This window comes from Brienomyrus brachyistius, chromosome 5 (genome assembly GCF_023856365.1).
Source record: "Brienomyrus brachyistius isolate T26 chromosome 5, BBRACH_0.4, whole genome shotgun sequence".
Taxonomy (NCBI): Eukaryota; Metazoa; Chordata; class Actinopteri; order Osteoglossiformes; family Mormyridae; genus Brienomyrus; species Brienomyrus brachyistius.
The window spans coordinates 20976251-20991497 of record NC_064537.1 but is presented as its reverse complement, the minus strand read 5'-3'; the positions used below and the strand labels follow the sequence as shown (position 1 = coordinate 20991497).

The 15247-nt window shown below is 39.6% G+C and overlaps 1 protein-coding gene across 1 annotated transcript in view; it reads right to left on the bottom strand.

The window, feature by feature from the left end:
* Positions 1-15247, bottom strand: part of dnah9 (dynein, axonemal, heavy chain 9) — a 119544-nt gene that overhangs the window by 98266 nt on the left and 6031 nt on the right. The window contains exons 12-28 of the mRNA XM_049013154.1: positions 12741-12867; positions 12121-12376; positions 11004-11245; positions 10735-10870; positions 10458-10654; positions 9725-10149; positions 9161-9383; positions 8520-8686; positions 7198-8068; positions 6760-6890; positions 6359-6485; positions 5989-6141; positions 5530-5655; positions 4720-4959; positions 4109-4269; positions 3343-3499; positions 1428-1532 (exon numbers count right to left, since the gene is read on the bottom strand). Coding sequence (XP_048869111.1) covers positions 1428-1532; positions 3343-3499; positions 4109-4269; positions 4720-4959; positions 5530-5655; positions 5989-6141; positions 6359-6485; positions 6760-6890; positions 7198-8068; positions 8520-8686; positions 9161-9383; positions 9725-10149; positions 10458-10654; positions 10735-10870; positions 11004-11245; positions 12121-12376; positions 12741-12867 — 3844 coding nt within the window. The remainder of the gene's footprint in view (positions 1-1427; positions 1533-3342; positions 3500-4108; positions 4270-4719; positions 4960-5529; positions 5656-5988; positions 6142-6358; positions 6486-6759; positions 6891-7197; positions 8069-8519; positions 8687-9160; positions 9384-9724; positions 10150-10457; positions 10655-10734; positions 10871-11003; positions 11246-12120; positions 12377-12740; positions 12868-15247) is intronic.

Here is a 15247-nt window from a genome sequence, read left to right as displayed (position 1 = left end):
ATGGTGAGCAATATAGTAAGGCAGAGTAAAAGGAGCAGACAGGTGAAACAGGATGAGGGAGTGGGAACGCAGAGGGATCAAAGTAAAGACAGCAGAGTGAAGGGAGCCAGAGAGCTTGGGAGAGCAGCACGGTTTTAAGGTGAGATGTGAAGCCTGCTAGAGAGGGGGAGTTACGGATATCAGAGGGAATGGGGGGAATGGAGTCCCAAAGACGAGGGCCACCCCAGAGAAAGCTCCATCACCAAAGCTGCGGATTTCGGAAAGAGGAGCAAATACTACGTGCAACACCTTACTCTGTCTGACGGACCGATTCAAAAGAATCGTATAGGTAAGAATATTTGCTTAACATGGGTGGGTATGTAAGAAAGACTAAGAAAGACCAATTTACTGTATAAATTTTTATGATACATGCAGTTTATTTAAAGGAGCGGTTCCATGAGACGTGCCATATTCAAATGAAAAGCTGTTCTTTCCACGATCATTTGTTTATATATCAGTTTTTTTTTGTCATTGCTTAAATTATACATACTGCCACTGTAGAAAACAATTTTGCTTTGTCACCTACATTCTTAATACTCACAAGTTTTGGGTTTTCTCATAATGTCTGATGTGCCAACACTAGGAAACAATACTTTTACCCTCACTAGTCATAAACCTAAAGTTCAATAAGAGCTTTTTTCTATACGTCTCCCACCCAATTACCAATGAAGCCCAGTAATTTAAGGGTGAAGGTATTTGTCATGCAAGTGTGACAGGGTGGCAAATCCACCGGCACTGCTTCTAAATGCAAACTGCACAAATATAAATGAAGTTAGACGCTCCTCTACTTACGAATGAGATACGTTCCGAACGGCCGCTCGTAACTTGGAATGTTCGTAAAACATTATTCAACATCATGTTAAGGGTATATGCAAGTACAAAGAACTAGGATGCTGGGAGTACGCAAGCTACGCTGCTACATGGCGAGAGTAGCGGCCAGAAGTCGTACTAAGCGGAATTGCCGCGCAGAAAAAAAACTGATGTTGCGGACAGGAAATGGGAGACCAATAAACACAATTTGAGCTTACAGTCCTCTGAAAGTTCGTATGTCTGAAAGTTTGTAAGTTGGAAGTTCGTAAGTAGAGAAGCGTCTGTATTCTACTTAGCCACATATTCATTATATAGCAAACTAGTGTTAAACAAGCATTTTTACAAACAAGATTTCCTATATTAAGAAAGAGAACTTATACAGCACTAGCCCTTCATTTCCTATTCGCATAGCTTTTGTTTGGGAGTGTTAGTTGAATTTATGTTTATATGCTCTAACAAGAGAGATAGAAGTAAACTGAATGCGCCTAAAGGATAAATTCAAGGAGCAAAATACTTTTGATAACTTTTAATAATTCTTTAAATCACAATCTTAATTACATCAGCAGCTTTGGGCTCACCTGTACAGCAACAACGGAGAGCACCTCCACAGAGATTCGGTTGAATTCATCAAAACACCCCCAGGCTCCTGTTTGTGCTAGGCCTTTGTAAATATTCCCACAGGACTGAAAGAGTGTTGGGGAAAGATGACAATAATAAGCCAATAATAAGTCTTACTCTGCAGCACCAGTAAACAACGCTAAGTTGAGATTTATCCATCAATTTTCCATGACTGGGAATCCAGAGCAGGCCGGCGGTGAGCCTAGGGCCTGTTCCAGGAATGACAATCCCAGGGGTCAGGGCCTGCCAGGGCACACACTTGTACACATTATGGGCAATTTAAAGAAACTCACTCGCCTAACCACACGTTTTTGGGCCAAAGGATAAAAAACAGAGTAACCCATGTGGCCAGAGAGAAGTTACAAACTCCATACAAAAAAATACACTCCGTGTCTGCAATAACACACATTATGCCTCTTTCTCTGCATGCATAAATGACTGTTAACTTGACTGGAAGATGGGAAAAAATGAAGCCTTGTATACAAATTTCAAAGGCACCTTTTTATATCATTCAGAAAAGATGTATTTAAATCATTATGGCACAAAACTGCTTAAATTCAAACACTGCATCATATTTTATATCCAATAATTATGAATGACAAATATAAACTGGACTTGGAATAAGTCAGCATATTTAATGTAACCGACAATTAGGGCCAGCTCCAGCTATACCTAGTACAGGCAGTCACTTAGGACATGAATGACTTGCATTGCAGAGGAAATGAAATGATCATCAATTTTCTTGATGTGGGGGCGCCCAAGTAAAAAAGCTTTGCTACGGGCCCTGAAACATGGGAGCCGGCCCTGCCTGCATTTCGCATTTGTAAAATCTGCAGCCCAGTTGAAGCTACATCAAAAGACTGTCTCTACTGACCGTAACATATTTTTGAGGGAATGGGTAAATAAGCAAGTCTTAAACATGATGTATAGGAAAATGAAAATCAGTTCAGCCATGACCAGGGAGATAAATTAATATATATTTATATATATGTATAAAAAATTTGTCAAACTAACTAATCTTTCTCATTAATGCATAACGATATCAGCGCTTTACAGAGCTTCATAAACAGCTGTGGCCATGGCTTATACTCTTGGAGAAGAAGAGGGAAAAAATCAGAAGAACTAACAGATGATTTTAGATAGAAAATACTGAATTGTCAAAGCTTTATCAATGTTGGCATAATTGAGTCATTCTCTCATAGTCATTGACAAGTATGTTATGGCTAATATGTCACGAGGACATGAGCAAGACGTACCAAATTGTATTTTTGAAGAAATCATTGAATACTGTCATCAGCAAGAAAAAACCGTTTCATCAAATTTACTTGTGTCCTAAAATTGTTTTCCAAATGTATGTCTCTTGTACTAAATGTGTTAATCATAGGTACCAATAAATCGTCAGTCTTGCTTTCAATATGCATGAAAATGAGTGATTCTGGCCATTTTTCCATCAAAGAATGTTGCTTTTCTCGTGTTTTACATTCGACTGAAAGCCATTTATTTAAGCAGTGTTGCTTAATTTGCATAATGGTTTAGTATGCAAATTAAGCGAGCATCCTAGCTTCACGCAGTATAGCCAGTTAACATTTTTTTCATGGAAATAGGATTCTTAAATATCTGCAATATAAATGTAGATTGGCTGTTTTGTGAGAGCTTTTGCTTTCAATATAGACAGAGTTAAACTTGATTAATCTCACAGAGAAGCAAATGGCAGTTATGTACAAAGTAGAGCGATTAAAAGAAATAAACAAGAAACATTTAAACATAAACATAATATATCAAAGGATATTTGAGAGAATTGAGGAATCCTCTCCACATTTCTGTTGCCTTGTTACATGACAGACTGGAGTATCTCACAGCAATGCAACAGTATACCTTGTAGTCCATCTGTTCGGAGCAGTTAAAGACATAGACCATAATTCCCAAGGCTCGGCCTAAATCCTTGGTGGTCTCAGTCTTGCCTGTGCCTGCTGGCCCAGCTGGAGCCCCACTCATGGTGAGGTGCAGGGACTGAGTCAGGGTGATATAGCACCTATCAACATAGCCACACGTGAACACAGAAATACACCACGTCAAGCCGAACGGGATGGAAAAATGGTCACACACTTACATTAGGGTTTGAACTAAATATTAATTTTACATGGACACGCTGTGCTAATTATCCACTGAAATGATGTCAACAAAGTAATCTTCAAAAATTTAACTTAATTGGCTGGAAAAGACATAAATATGATCCTAATAGCAAGCAATAACAGCAAATCATCTGATCATATTCAGAGACAGAAGCCAAAACTGTAATGCCTCCAATCTAACTACAGAGATAATGGCAACAAATGAACTGTTTATTACATGTGAACCTATTTACGAGGCATTGAAACACACAGGTTGCTTGACAGTATATGAACTTATGCCTGACAAACCAACGGTTACTTTGTGAATCATAATCTATATTTGGGTAAAATAAATGTACTTCGTGATTTGCACTTCTATGATTTATAGAACAAATTCTACATCTATGCTCAATCTACAACTTCAAGTAGGTTTAAATGGAAAATAAAATGTCTTATCGCTTCAGGACCGGTCCACTTCACTTCCAATACAGGTCATAAATCTATGCTTAGTAATTATAAAACACTTCTACCTGTCTGTCAGTGGGGTGATGACCAGACGTGGTGTGTTGCCAAGGTATTCATAAGAGTACAAGAACTGCGCGTCGCAGATATTGGCAAAGCAATGCTTTTTGTCGTCATCCCAGCGATGCCGCAGCTGAGACAGCCACAGAAATGCCTGGGAATTCTCCACCTGCGAGCAGGAAGAAGGCAAGGCAAGCATTTATACTGTCTCAGGCAAAAGCATTTACAGGCTGCAAAGGAAACGGACGGCATGCCGAAAATACATGCAGTACAGAGAGCCCAGTGCTCCCTGGTCTCTGCTAAAAGTGACTGAGAAAAAAAGACCTTGTTATTTACATAAGATCCCAATTGTGATGCTGTTTTGTGCAGAAAATAACAAACAAAATGACAGCATTTAACTGTGACATTAACCACACGGCAAGAACGCACAAATTAAAAGCGTTGATTTTGTAATCAATCAACAAAAACTTGAAAATCCAGTGCTGGCAAGCTCTCACAACTCTCACTATTTCGGATTATACTGTATGCTTGAATGCCCTGAATTCTCAGCTGAGTCATATTTTCATGTATATGCAAAGAAATCTCGCATATAGCAATGCAGCGTGATGCTTTCCTATACCTTCTGAGAGATGATTTTCGCAACCACATCTCTGGCATGTACATCTATGGTACAGATGGTCATAACTTTCTGACGATCTCCGGCTGAGAGCTGGCCAATCAGCATAGTGATGAGAGTATTCAGCTGGCTGACTTGTTTCTTGTAGTACTCCTTCATGGCATTCTCGTAACCTTCTTCAAGACGAGAGAAGGCAATGCCAACCTCTGCTGTCCACCATATCTGGGTGCATGTTAAAGCCACCTGCACATTCAAGAAAAGCACGTAGGGCAAATGAATGCACTAAGAAACAGAAATCTGGGCTCTATTACTTTCTCCACAGTTCTTTCCTTATTATTCATAATCATACCTAAGAAAATAAATCACACCACTTTCATTTTATTTCATTCCTGAATGTAATTAAAATGACAAAATGGCCATTATGATCTAGATTAAAATGTCAACATTTGAGCCATTTAGGTAACTGATATAGAATCCTACAGTCCAATTTCAGTCTGCTATCCACAATAAAATCATGTCAGATAATTTATGGCATTTCATTCAGACCCCTGCCAAATTTAAAAGTGCTCCAGCTATAAAACACTGCATTTTCGTACATCTAACTTGTGAAAAGGGAGCTCCATACAGTCAATTAGAAACTGAATCTACAGTACCCTCCCAGAACAAATCGAAGAAATAATATCCATGTAGAGACATTACGTCTCCAATTTCCTGCTGAATGCAGGAAGAATGAGTGTTTAATACGATCTGAATACATGTGACACTACAGCAATACTTTCAAACACTAGCGACGCCAGTGTTCTCAAACAGCACCTGAGCAGGATAATCGAACAGCCACTGCTCCCTGGGTTTGTCCTCGTAGGTTGTCACAGCCTCGGTCATTTCATGGCGCACCGTTGACCTCATGGTGTCCAGCAGTCGATTCAGCCAGGTCTCAACCTTAAACCAAAATGCGTTTTATCTCAGTCACATAACCTACAATATACAAATACTGCATTATTCATGTATTTATATGCGAGAACATGATGCACATTATCCAGACAATACTGGCACAACCGGCGTATAAACAAGAACAAAAATTAGGAAACAAATACTACAATCTTCAGCATCTCAGGAATCTGCTATTATCTGTTCTGATCAGTTACAATTAAAACCTCAGCAATAATAACATAGTGAAAATATATTAAAAACAGATTAAACTTCCTAAAGGAGACAAGAAATTGTCTAACATTTTAATCGGCCCACAGCAGTCAGACACCTGTCATGACGTACCTGGCCAGTGCAGTCACATGGTTTATTGAAGGCAACATATTCTTCCTCTTTACTGTACATTCCCAGGCCAGTCTTACTGGGATTGCCATCCTGGTCCAGCTGAAACTTCATCTTTGCAGTGTTATCGAACAACTTGGAGAGATGCCGCTGAACCTGGAAATCACATCCATATGCACATACATTTCTGAAGACACGTGGCAGCACAATAATATGTTACATGATGACAGCGCCGTGCACCGTAAATAAATATGTATGTATGTCAAGGTCGTGCTATGCTTACTGGAGTAGATATATTCAATCTTGCCGAATATACAATGACCTCATGATTGTCGCCCTCATTCAAAACAGTGACAGTTTTAACATTTCATACCTGATAAGGACTGGTGCCATTGGAGAGAATATCCAAGAGATCAGCTGAGGATATAAAATAGAATCTGGGGAAGGCCAGCCTTTTCGTGTCCAAGTACTCTGCCAGGGCCTTCTCACACAAAGACAGTCTGAAGGCAAATGCATTACTACACTGTTACATTGCACTGGGGTATTTGAAACTCTCCTATTTACTTTATCTTTTAAGATAAGTTTTCGCCATTTGTTTATTGCTATTTCTTTCTCTCAGATAGCGGCACAAAAATAATTCACAGAGACGATTCTATATACAGAAATGATATGACAAATTGCTTCTAAAATGTACTTGAGAAATATACAGACTGAAAAAACATATTCCACCGAAAAATAATTAAAACCACAATGGAAATAAATTATACCACCTACCTGCTTTGAAGATCCTCCAGTTTAGTGTAAAGGCCAGGTTTGTTGCTGGCTTCCACCACATTAGGAGTGTTGTTTGCATCATAGGCGAGTTCTTTGAAATCCACATCTATACCTTCAAAGCGTTTGGAATCCTTGGGAGAATTTCATGGGGGAATACAACGCAATTAACCATGTCACCGCCATGCTGACATATAAAATCTTACTTCATTAATAAAAACTGCTGTACAAGCAATTTCATTGAAAGATTCAAATTAAGCAAGTGAAGTAAAACAGTGAAATATACGGGTGGTACATGGCTGGAAAACATATGAAAAGTAGTAGGTATACTGTAATTAAGTAGATTTTGAAACGTAAGAAGTTTACATAAATTTCCGGCACAGAAACAATGGATATCGCTCTTATGCTGAGGGATTCAACATCTCCGTTTCCTGTACCAACCTCTGGGAGCTGAGCACGTATATCTTCTGAGCCAATGAAAATACTCTCCAGATGAGACCAGGTTCTCTGCACTTCGAACCAGATTGTGATAACAGAGTCCGCAGTGGACAGCTTCTTCTGCCAGGCAGAAACTTCCTCCAGAAAGAAGGCGATGTACTTAGAAGACATGAGATTTTGTAGCTGCACCTGGTTATCCTCAAGAATCTCAATCAGTTCTTCATCAGATTTGATTAAGGGCACATTGGTTCGGTGGTGCGGCTCATACTGGAACTTCATGCCTCTCCAAGTGGTATTCAGCTCTGTTAGCACCTTCTCCATGCCCATCTCCTTCACTGCCTTGTCCACGATGCCTCGAACCTCGTCTTCAAATTGGTGCAGGTTGAGCTGTAGCAGATCGGCTAGTGTGGTGTCCTGGTCCATAGTGAAGCGCACCCCCGTGGCCTGCATCAGCTGGTGCCAGTGTCGTTCCCGGATTGCAGGGTTCTGCAGTTCCGCCACTGCCCTCAGTGAAGTTAGGATATTCTTCACTGCGTTGTCCAGTCCTGAAAAGGCATCCCACGCTCGAACTTCCTTGTCCAGTGCCCGAATGTCCTTAGAGAAACGCTTGCACTCCAGTTCCATGTCTTCCACGTTTATTTCGCGCCACTTTGTGGTCTTCCAGTCGCTCATACTAGAATTCACAACGGTAATCATATCCCAGAGTTCCTTCAGCAATAGCACCTCTTTGCGGCACTGTTTCAATTGCCGGTAATCTGGGACATTCACCTCAAAGAGGACGGCAGATTCAATAATTGAGGCCATGGTGAATTCTTTCTCCTGAATTTGCTGGTGAGCTAAGTCTAGCATATGATATGGGTTTTCACTGTCAAACCTATGAGAGAAAACAAATGGAAGCGCAGTTTACAAGTGAGAGCATGACTTAAGGTGGCTGGGAATACCCAGCACGGACTTATAGTCCCTGATTCAAGCAGTGACAAATGTACACCTCCAAAAGTAACACCAGTATTCATTCGTACATCATTTGAACATAATTTGCACAAAATGTAACAGCAAGTAGCGTATCATTACGGGGGTCCATCTGCTTGTCAAGTATGATAAATTACTACATTCTGGTGTACCCTTGCAGAAGACTGTTTGTAATATTATTTTCAAGGAAATTACATGTTCTTAATGATCTATCTATACAAAATGTTTTTATTTTTTTTCCATCAAACACTGATAGGACTGCAACTTACTGGCGAACACAAAAACAGACCCTTTACCCAGTGACTAAAGTCTGAAATGTCAGTCTCGTTAGGGAAGTGATGTCTCCCGCATTTTACCTAAAAGGCCCTTCTTTGTGGAAGCTCTCTCGGAAACTGTGCTGCTCCACATCAAAGGACGCGCATTTCCTGCGCAGTTTGGCCGCCTCATTAGCCTGTAGTGGTGCAACATGCTGCTTCATGGTGACAGTCTGCTTCTTCGCATTGTTCCACTTTTCTGGCAGCTCCTGGAGAGGAGTGGACCACCGCATTCATGGGGCATTCAGCGTTTCACACTTCTGACGTGGCAATAATTACACGGTAAGTAACTGGTAAGTGACAAAACAAACACGCAACACAATATACTGTCACTGACTAATTGCTTTTATTCAATTCTGCCGAAAAATGTCAGACATTTACATTCGGCTTGTTAATGCTTCCACTTTTGACTTTTGTAATTTATTTTGTAAATAATACCATGTCATTCATATTGACATTTACCTACTACAAACAATGCTAATTTGCTACTATAGCATATACTAATATAATGCAATACAATATAACGTGAATGTAATATAATATAATGGGAATGTATTTTTTACTAATGTTTTGTCATATCAGCTACTTGAATCGTAACAACTCCTGTTGCTTAATAAATAATTCATGTATAAATGAATGCATACATTACACATTAAATTTTGAGATTCTTAAAAAGATGATACCTCTAATTGTTTGTACACCTCCTCTGGCAGTTCTTGCTCATACGTCTTCAGAAGCTCTATGGTGTGTTGTAGAGGCTCAAACATCTGATCTGTGCTGTTCTGCCTCTCTCTCACTGCCATCAAATGCCCCATCACTTCCACCAAACCACTATAGTCCCCTTCCTCCACTTTTCCGCTCAGCTGTTTTTCAGCAACTTTGATGAACTTCTCCAAGTCAGAAAGGCTACAAGTGAAGTGCAACAGTGATCAAACTATCCATTTTCGGTAACTACTAGTTGATTCTGGACTCCAAAATCTATTGGAGCACGAAATCAGTAGGACACACCCCAGTATGTCACGCCATTTTAGGACACTATCACACCAACAGTCACACACCAAGGGAAGTTCAGCTATAGTACTTTCCCTGAACACTATGGCCTAGGATTTCATTTCATAGAGAAGTTACCAGCCATTCATCCATCTATTTTGTATTATTATATAATGCAGGGTTACTAGGAAGACAGACAAACACAATAAATGTAATCTAATATTATCTAAACACTTGAAGCTCTCCTGGTTCCTTACCTGTTGGTGACATGGTCAATGAGGTGCTGCTTAAACATTAAACTCCACTTCTTGATAATGTTCAGCAAAGCACTTTTAAAGGGGCGGGCATCAACTCTCATCCAGCTATCAAACACCACAATGGGCTCTAGATGCTGGACTTCCTCATAGATCTTCTCGTAAGAATCCACTTGCTCCTTGTACTGTTTCAGCGTGGGTGGGCTCTCAGGAACTCCGTCTTCTGCGTGAGCTTCTATCTCCTCGCTAGTGAGCACATGGCCATATAGCAGAAACTGTCGCATGAACTCCTTTCTGTCGTCCACGTACAGGTAAGCGTACTGGTCAAAGGCGCTGCAGTATTCGCAGCACTTAGACATCGCTTGCCGCACATTGTCCATTAGAAGCTGCCTCATATCAGCCAGATCAGCCATATCCTCCATATCCGCCTGTGAAGTCAAAAATGTAAAAAACATTTCTACAAAATATTTTTAAATCGTAGCCCAACTACTTATCGGTACTAAGCCTAACCAATCAATTTTAAGTGCAAAATTACTTAAATAAGTATTAACACATAATTAATATACATAGATATATAGCACTTCTGTGGATAAGGCCATTGACAATGAAAGTTCTGTTTAAATTGTCATATGGCCTGGAAAATTATCACTCAGAGACAGTGAAGAGATGCAAACAGATTTCTTACAAAAATGTTGCCAGTAATTGTGATTATTTTTTCTTTGCAATTGCCTACTACCTGGTAATGGGGAACATCGCTGTGCTCAGCCAGTCGTGGGATCAGTGAAGATATCCTGTAGATATCATTAGTGACGCCTTCAACCAAGTCAAAAAAGCCATTACTGGCACCAAACTCCAGGGAGGGAAAGAAGACCATGTCTGGAACACGTAGGTCTAGCTGGACTTCAAATAGAGGTGCCAAACCAGCCCTGGAATCTGAATAGGGGGTAAAAATGATTGGTTTTTTCTAATTACATCATCAAAATCAAAAAGACAAAAGGTTTGAACATTCTTACCTGTATTATCTAGAAGGAACTTCAGAGAGCACTCGATGCTGTTATAGAAGCCATCAATAACCATTTCATCTATATAATCAACATAAGCCCTCCATGTCTCAGAAGCAGGATCAGCTTTAAAAAGGGACAGATTTTCCTGCAATGGAAAATGCAACAAAGTTAAAAAAAATTAAACACTACTTGGATGTGTGCAATCCTTGTTTAAGAAAAAAGCACAAGTTTCCTTGCTACACAAGTATCTCTTATTGAAGTACCAACACTACCAGTACCTTTAACAAGGAATTGATCCTCTCCCCTGAGTCTCGAAATTGGATGTAACGTTTTTCAAGCCGGTCCGATATGTCATCAAGGTTGATGAGGGTGTCTTTCCTTCCCTCCTTTCTCTCAAAGATGGGAGACACCCAGGTCTTCATAACATTCCGGATCTCCTCAACATTGTCTTTCACCTTCTGTAGGCATTTCTCAAGGTCATGGACGGCTTCCTGAACTTCCTGAATGTATTTCCAGATTCCTGTTCACGTCAACATAATGAAGTGCCTTTGTAATCACAGGTAATTAGCTTGGGATGAAAGGAATATAAATGAATGAATTGCTGTAAGGTTTTTCCTTTACCATTAAGCAAATTTTTTGCATACAGGCTGTCAAAGTATTTACAGGAATAATTTAATAAGTGGAAAATGACCAGGATTTCCATTTAAGACATAAGTGTATAATAAGAGTGGATTAAAACAAACATGAACTATACAAGTTACACAGCATTAATTATATGAAAAATATGAGAATATGAAAAATAACTATTTAAAGCTCTAGTAAAATAAATAGGGTGAATGAATGGAAAGTTTTTTTTATTTTCGCCTCCTTGCTCAAACTGCTTGTCAGTTTCGAGCTAATTTTGATAAATGTATTTTCTTTTACTCCAAAAATTACTACAGTAAAACAAGAGTTAGACCCTTGTAAGGGAATTACATCGACAGGATGGATGTTTAAGTGTGTTCCTAACCATCTGTTCTGTTCAGTAATTCCACCATTTACATTTTCGGTTTTACCAGAACAAAGAGCACAAATGTTTCTCTTTTGCATGTATTGTTATATTGATCTTAAGAAGAAACTTTGAATGTGATCTCGGTATTCTGATATTTCCAAGACTAGCAACCTTAAAAGTTCTCGGGTGGGGGTCTCTGTTCACAGTTATCATAGAGCAATGCATGCTCTTCGTAAAACGAATGCTCTTACATCAGCTTACAGTTCGGAGAGAAAGAAGCTCTTTGAACTCCCTTGATGAACACGAGATTTTGCATCACGTCGGTGTTATTGCATTCATTCATTTTGACAATCATCATTTCATATGGTGGGAAACATTAGCAGAGGAACAGTAACTCAGCCTACCTTCACTTCTCCAGTTGATGGACTTCTCGGCCTCTATTAAGCGGGCATCAATCTCTTTTATTTGTCCCTGTACGAGTGGGTACTCCACCTCCAGTACTGTCTGAATCACCTTGTTGTACCAGCTAGCAGTGAGCTCCAGATTGGCAACGTACTGCTGCAGAATTTCTTTGCTGGAGTAGATCGCTGCTGCTGCTTCTGGAATGGCCTCAGCCTGTCTCGATTCCAAGTATTTTACCTCCCTCAATACAGATACTAACTGTGGGACACAAAAAAATACAATTTTTAATTAAGAGTTCCCCAATCTGAGTCCTGGGGGGCCAGAATCCGGCGCAGTCTGCAATTTTCCCTGCTCAGACACATTTTAAGCAGCTAATTACCAGGTTTAGCAGGAGTGTTTGCGCAGGGAATTCTGCAAACTGGACCGGGAAAGAGGAACCTACACCAGTGCAATTTTCATATTTTACAGTGTAACATAAATTATATATGGGTTGCTAAATTAAAATGGCCATGCCACTTATTAACGAAAATAACGTAACTTCATCAGCTGTTGACAAATTATAATTACAAACGATCCACTAAAAAATTAAATGACAGTTGAAGTTCAGTGTGGTTTCTCATACCTGGGGGTTGAAGTTGACAGTGATGAGCCTTGTTTTGGGATCTCTACAAATTATAGGCTGAGTAAGGTTGTACTGAGACTTCTCACCCACTGCTTCGGCCCAAACGTCATACAACTTACAAGAGTAACTGGGGCAACATTAGAAAGAAACATCTATAAGCATATTTTACCTACATTATATCACAAACTCTTTATTAGACAAGCCTGACCACAATACTGACTGGTGCAAAATATACAAACTTCAAGCAAAGCACTAGGAGAATAATTAATAAATATTACAACATCATGACATAAGCCTTGATGCTTATAAATTGCTGCCAAAAGTAATTATTGTACAAACAAATATTTAAGCGCTTTAGCCATCTGGTCTGTTGCAATAATGTTTATCCTACTACGAAAGAATAAGGACAAGAGGAAAAAAAGAGATAATTCTGCGCTTGCTGCTATGATTTACTAGAGCGACAAGTATCAAACATAACATACTAGACCATTCCAAGCAAGCCTGCTAAAGTCACTAAAAGATACTGAAAGAGAAATGTACAGTCTGCGTCTTATTGAGCACAGCAGCAAAGCTATATGACAAGTCCCTGTACTGCCACATTAATCTGTAAATAACCTAATTACAAGGACTCATATAAAGAGGACTATATTGGATTCCCTAACCCATCTGGATTTAGCTTTATTTCTCCATAGCATCAGAACAAGGGCAGTAGCAATCAAATGACACTATAATAGCAATACATCAAACACCTCTTTGTTGAGAGGTAATGACTGCAGATGCGTCTAATTGGCCCAGCTAGAGTGTTATAACTCGATAGCGAATGCTTCCTTCTAACAAGGGTTCTCATATTCACAACACAAAAAAATTTGCTGGTGAGCCCGCTTGTTATTTTTCATTTGTTTATTTATTTATCCAGTCAGTAGAGAAAATGAAAATCTTGTCTGGAAATCCCCTCGCGAGGCAGAACCACTCACTTGCAGGCGCACACTCCCTCACACAGATGTACAAACGCTCCAGAAGTAGACGGCGGAAAGAAGGGTGCTTTGTCTACGAAGATTTTAAGCTTGTTAGTTTTTGAGGGTCATCCCTCAGAGGACGGACGCCGAGCGATGTCAGTGAAAGGAAAATACCGGACTCTTCACGGTCTGCGCATTTAAGCGTGCCGTGCATTTCCAACCTTTATCATTGTGTATTTCTTGAACATAACCCTATGAAAAGATCCTTAATTTAAAACGTATCTTTCAGGCAGTTTGACTGACTAAGAGCAACAGCTGAAGAAGGCAGCGTATCACTTAATGAAACAGAAAGACCACAGACATCGACCTAAGGCAGGGGTGCCTAAGCACGCCTTCCCAAAGGGCTGAATTCAGCCGACAACATAGACCAGTAATAGACAACATAGACCAGTAAACCAGCAACAGACCAGTGGGTCAGCCTCTCTTGGTTATATAATCGTTTTTTGTTGTACATGCATAATTATAAGTATTAGTACTGATTTGTTATTATGAGTGGAGCTCTGTCAGTGATGACAAATATGTTTTTGGCTCAGTTTGATTCTCATGAACATCAACAGCCGTTCTGTGCCAGTCCTGTCAGAAAACGAGTCAATGAGGAGTAACATGAAATCCACTTGCTTTATGTGGGTGAGCAGACTGGACAGGCAGTCCCCCATCAAAACTTCTACCAGTCTCACTGCACTATTAACTGATAATGGTACTTGCTTTAAAGGGGCAGTTCACCCCAAAACTACAAAGTGTTATTTATCTAGATTGTTCTGCTGCCTTGCTCTGGAATTATCGGCCATAGAAATGTCGGCCTTTTCTCAAATATAATGTTCCACACATCAATCGTATCACAGCGCAGACGATGCGATGATGAGCGCCAAAGTGATATCCTCTGTGCAGTGATACAAATAATGTGTGGAGTAAATAGAAGTGAAATAATGTGTGGAGTAGAAGTAAATAGTTCCTGCATTAAACTGCTCACTACAAAGTCTGTGGATTATTTTGAGTAACCAGGTCATGATTTCTGGTAAGAGACATTGCTATTTAATTTTTCAAATAAAGAAGGAATGCCATTCAGTCCCATTATATTCCAGAGAAGACCAACATTACTACAGCTGATATCTCCAAAACTAGACTCCCAGAAGTACAACCTAGATGGATACATAGCAATAAAGCCCTTCTACAACATAACTTTTTCAGTTTTGGGGTGAACTGCCCCTTTAACAACTATACTCCTTATTTCGTTTGTTCTTTTCATTGTGACTTAAAACTTCTTCCACTGCTTGTTTGTTTACTTTAAACCAATCTTAAAACCCATCATATTAACAGTGGGCTACCTCTGCCTAACATGGGAAGCAATATAATTTCCTTTGAACAAAAGTATCTACTAAGTATGGATGTAAAACATTCAAATATTCCTTTTGAGAAAACATGAGAAACTTGCAAAATAACAAGTACAATGTTTCCCACAGTATCTCTCTTTGTCCTCAGCCATACATGAAT